This window comes from Teleopsis dalmanni, chromosome 2, assembly GCF_002237135.1.
Source record: "Teleopsis dalmanni isolate 2A chromosome 2, ASM223713v2, whole genome shotgun sequence".
In the NCBI taxonomy this organism is placed as follows: domain Eukaryota; kingdom Metazoa; phylum Arthropoda; class Insecta; order Diptera; family Diopsidae; genus Teleopsis; species Teleopsis dalmanni.
Window position 1 is genome coordinate 244,855,180 of NC_051847.1, and position 5,842 is coordinate 244,861,021.

The 5,842-nt window shown below is 31.3% G+C and overlaps 1 protein-coding gene across 1 annotated transcript in view; it reads right to left on the minus strand.

The window, feature by feature from the left end:
- Positions 1 to 281: 281 nt before the first annotated feature.
- Positions 282 to 5,842, minus strand: part of LOC119677267 (putative nuclease HARBI1) — a 6,797-nt gene continuing 1,236 nt past the window's right edge. The window contains exon 3 of the mRNA XM_038088540.1: positions 282 to 337. Within this exon, the coding sequence (XP_037944468.1) occupies positions 282 to 337 (56 nt within the window). The remainder of the gene's footprint in view (positions 338 to 5,842) is intronic.

The window sequence follows — 5,842 nt, forward strand, 5'->3', positions numbered from 1 at the left end:
GTACACAAGCTAAGAGACGAAAAGGTATTATAGCTACCTTTAAGCTACAATTAAGCACATGTCATGTTGGACAAAGTTTGAATATAATTGCAAGTGCCTTGAAGTGACGTAGCTGTCGATCGCACAGTTGCCCCAATTGTCAATCAACGAAGAGCCCGCATGGCGGATGTGCGTTTTCTGCATGAGTTGGCTAATTCCTCATTTTTTTTGTGATCATTCGAATGTCAGTCTATCAGTTGCATGTTCCGTCGTCTCCCTGTACACTGACTAAGTGGACCGTCTCATGTTTCGTTTTTAGTTAAATCAGACATTTTTCGTTCGACTTCTGCACGTCTGCCTATTTGTAACACGTTACTTAGTTATGAGAAATTTCGCGATTGTCTTTTAATGATCGCTTTATGCTAAGTTTTTGTATCTTGCGGTGAGCGCAAAGAGGCAATCGTAGAAAATTTGACCTCTTCCTGTCATTTCTGACATTGCCTGATATGATGTGAGGAGCAGTGTTGCATTTTGACAAAAAAATTATGTTATATACGTATCTTCTCTTCATTTGAGAGGTGTAAAGTGTGTGGTAGGGTACAGCGTCCTCTTATGTCATGTTTTTATCAATAATTTTTGCGTAAAGAATTGAACACGAATCTCAAGTCGCAAGCGTTTGCATACCACCAGTAAGTTCGGTGGCTTCAAACCATATCGACTCACAGTAAGTAAATAGCCACAAATGCAGCATTAATAAGAACAGCAAGCAACAACAACAACAACAACAATAACAACAGCAACAACAGCAATAGCCAAGTAAGCAATTTGATCCTCAGTCAGAATGTCATGCCATCCATGCCATCCATGCCATGTTTAGCCACGCAATGCAGTTCAATGCGATTGTTGTGATGCGATGGAAGCATTGTCAGTCGCGCAATCATCATAATAATTCACTTCAACCGATGGCTACGAGAAGTCCAACGGAAATTAACAACACGCGATATTTAATTTTTTCGCATCAAGCAATTTGCGGTGTAGTGCTGCCGATTTTTCTCCACGCTATTCCTGTTGCTATTGTTAACTCTGTTTTTAGTTCGAGTACGAACGAGTACTTCAGTTGTCGCTCGTATTGTTGCACTTCTGCTAATTTAAGAGTAACCAAAAACAATAAAACAACAAACCAAAAAATCCTCATCAACTTGAGACATTAATTTCCACATTGAACTCAATCGCAAAATGCTCTACCGTGACTTCTGTAGCGTGTCAGCGATTCACATATTAGGTTTCTTACACTGCGAGGCGATTTTTGCGGTTAGGAAGCAAGTGAACTATATCGGTCGTTACTATATCAAATTCAGATATAACGACAGAGAGAGAGCAACAATAGAGGAAGACATGTAATCTTATAGCCGCGGGTTCGTTAAAAATATGCAGCGCGTATTTCGTTTGCAAGAATTTTCAAAACCGCAAAAGTTGACTGATATATATAAAAATATAAGAAACATCCGTATTGGATGAGCAGAAAGGATGCAGTCAATAACAAACAATTTTTTATGACAAAGTGCAGGCTAAGCGTCTTACATACTTAAAGAATCTTAACATTTATTGAATTGAATATCAGAGCAATTGGAATAAATAAAATGTGGGCAGTTTTACTTATTCACAGATACTTTGACTACAGTAAATAATTTTGTTTGGTTAATAATTGAATATTTTGACTTGTTTTTCATACTGTTTTTTACTGGTCCAGGATGTTTTTCTTTGTAATCCAAAAGACATAAGACATAACTATGAAGAACTTGTTAAACCGATATTTGTATAACATTATACCCCAGTCTGTCAGTTTCAAATCAATTTAATCCCTTAGTTTTTATTCTGGAGAGTTGTTCTTTTGGAATATTTATTCTAACATAGAATAACAGAAAGATTATGAGGCAATGTGCAAATATAAAGTTTATTACTATTTGACTCTTCTCTGGAGAACTTAATAACTTAATAACGAGCAAACCATATTGAAACGTTTATGGTAGGCAAAGTTGGGTGCTGAGACCACACAGCTAGCTGATTTGATAGATCCACAGTGATATAAGTTACGAATGCGTAATGACAGTTAATGATGTTACAAGTTACTTAAAATATGTGTATCATTAGAGAGTATTAAGAAATAGTTACTCCGATATCAGGAATGTAGTTCCCACCATTAAAACTTATAGCTCTAAAAATAAATTTTAAAGATAGACGAGTTGTTGTGAGAACCTACCAGCGATATCAGATTAGATATATTTAGATAATCTAGATAATTAAGGATCTGCAAGTTACTTAAAATATGTGTATCATTAGACAGTTCTAAGAGATAGACACTCTAATATCAAAGGTGAACAACAAAAAAATAAAGAAACAAATAAAAGACAAAAACATCATCACGGATAAAACTGGTGCTGAAGCAGACGTTTCGGCTCGGCTAAGTAAAGCCAAGTACGTATTCGGACAGTTAAACAATGTGTGTAATTCTAACCAAATATAATAAGTACTACCCTTCCAATATTTAAGCTTCACAGGTCAAGTCAATGTTGTTCCACGGATGTGAAACATGGAAAAAAACGACCTCCAAGTATTCATAAACAAATGCTTAAGAAGAATACCAAAAATATGGCGGCCGGAGCACATACTCAATATCGTTCCAAATGGGAGTGCAAGCAACAAGTACAAGCTACCACTGAAATCAAAAGAAAAAAATGGAAGTGGATTGGCCACAAACTTAGGAAACCAGCATCTTGTAAAACAAAGCAAGCCCAAAGACGAGGTTTTCTGGCTATTATTTTGTTTTAGTGCATCTTTGATTATTGATGTTCTGAGTGTGTAATACCAACCTATAAAGTAATTGAATAAAATATCTAAAATATTATATATATTATATATAGTTTTTTCTTAAATATCTTTGATTAATATAGTAAGTTAAAACGTTTAGTTACTAGTATCTATGCATAATTTGAATGATATACCTGTGTAAATATAGTATGTACAGTTAAAATTGTTTTTTATAAGATTGTCATACTCGTATTTCTATGTAATTTAAATTCAAAGCCGTTTTTTACTATTAATTTAATTTTAATTTTTTTAACATCCTAACACACACATTATTTTCTTATTGTCGCCGTGAAATTCGAGACCTAATTTGTGTAGCGGTAGTCAAGAGTAATGTCAAGATTTCGCGGCAATTTATCCAGTTGTTGGTGTCAGTTGGTTGGCTACTGTTATTTATTTTTTTCGAAGTCTGCACATTTCACAAGTGGAAAAAAACGAAACCTGGAACCTCACCTGAAGCGATTATAAATACTTGAAGGCCACGTTAGGTGTAACCTAATACTTTAAATCAGTTAATATCCGCTTCAATTAACGCGTCTTTACATACAAACTTATGTTTATACTCGAATATCGAAGGAGGAATTTTAGAGCTAAATAATGGTAGGTGGTGAAAGAATTTAATATACTCATAAGCATATAAATTTATTTATACTTAACAGTAAATTATTTAAGAGAATATATTTAAAATCGCTGTTAAATAAATTAAATTCTAATTTTTAGGATTCTTATAATAAAAAATAATTAATTATGTATTTTGTATTAAGAAAATCTATACATTCTCCAAAATTTTCATTTGCTATTTCATTTCTATGGTGTATTAATTAATTTTTAAAGGCAATAAAAATATTTGAAAGTGTTTATTTAATTATTACATTAAATTATTAATTGATATTTTATGCAACGGTTGTTTATGTTCCAGAAAAAATTGTAGGCAGTCAAGATTTCACCTGTAAGGATTAATTCAATTTTACATATTTATATTAAATGATATGGGTCAAGAAGTGTGAGCTGCCAATGAGATAACATTGAATAAAAGATTATATTAATATATATAATATAATAAAAATATATGGAAAATATCAAAATAAAAAACAACTAATAATTTCTAAGAACATTTACATATGCCTTTAAGAACATAAGTAATATGTAATATTGAAAAAGTGAATTGGAGACTCTGCTAATTACAGATATGTTATTATTCAGAAATATTAGTTAAGGAGAAGGATGTATTGTCCACAATTTTAGAAAGAGTAAAATTAACTAATTTAGTGCTCTTTTGAACTTTAAATATATAAGAACTAACATTTTTTCAATATAAAACTAAACTAAATATTAAAAAAAAAATTGGTTCTGTGTTTCTTATCTGAGAAAAAAAAATGTTTCATTCATACTTTAGATTCAAGCCAAAAAATGTCTTACGTACCACTAATTTACTTCTAGGTTTGGTTATTGCAAGTTACATTTACTTCTTCACTTTAGTTCTATACAATTAAATTGGAGACCTTTCCAAATTTCTTTAGATTTGCGTTGATTTTTAAAATTTATTTGTTGCAGAAGGATCTATATCACTACTTCGTGTTTTATATGAGTGTGCCACACATGACAATTCACGTATATATAATACTATATTATAATAATCCATATATAATAATATTACTATAATAATAATAACTTAATATATATGTATACATAATTAAATAATAATAACCATTTCATTTAATAATGTGATGTGATAATATAATATGATATAATAATATAATAATAATACTATAATTAGATTAAAATCTATATATATAAAAGAAAGATGTGTTTTTGTTACACCACTTATAACTCAAGAACGGCTGAACCGATTTAGCTGAAAATTGGCAGGGAGGTAGTTTAAGGCCAGGAGAAGGATATAGGCTGAACCGATTTAGCTGAAAATTGGCAGGGAGGTAGTTTAAGGCCAGGAGAAGGACATAGGATACCTGTTTATCCCGTTCACGACAAAGTAGGTTTTGAAATTATCAAATTTTTGATAGAAAATATTTTATCGGAATTTTCGAATAGCAAAGAAAGAAATAAAGTACAAACACAAAAATTTATTTTTAATTTTATTGAAGTTCGGCTGACCATACAACGCTGTTTCGAGTATTGCCAAGTACTCTTCATCAGTGGTCTTTGGACTAATCGAATTTTTATTTAATTAGTTTATAGTCCGTATATAATTTGTTTAGACTGCAAATGCCAGGCTTAGAACTCGTGCCTGTCAAATTAGAAGCGATGACTAATCGTGTTATCCACAAGAAGTCAAGGCTGCACAAACTTTCAATGCTCAAGTTCCAGGTTTTATTGTCACTTATTTTTATTTAATTAGTGACAACAACCAAAGCACTTGCCGTGCTTTAAATTAGAACGAGCTTAAAAACTACAGCTTTATTTTGGAAACACAAGTTCAACGAATTGAAAGTTTAACTTTTTGGGTTTGCTAATTCTTTATTTCTTTTCAAAGCTACTCTTTTTGTAGAGACATTTTGTAATGCATATTTTTTACTTACTATATGTAAAGCGACCATTCTGGTGCTTTTACAAAGAAGCTATGCTATGTTATTCTAAAAATTCCTCTAAAATTTAATAAAGCTTCTTTGTCCCTATACAAAGTAAGTCTAGCTTAACAGCAATACTAATACTTTATTAAAATATTTTATTAAAATTTAACAGATAGAAATATAACTTAGTTAATGTGTTTTTAAAAGTTGTATTAGATCAATATAAGTTTGTGTTGCAATAAATATCGTTTTTAATCAATAAAACTACCTGGTTGTTGCAAACTCAACAAAATAAATAATTAACAATTATAATGTATGGTATGGTTGAACATTTGAGTTTTTAGTTTTTTAATAATGCCACGACCAAGACGATCGAATCTTTCCCGACAAAGCCGTAATGCAAGAAGAATACGAAATACTGCAAATTTAAGGACTGAAGGTCGAGCGAACAACAGAGGTCAACAAATAGA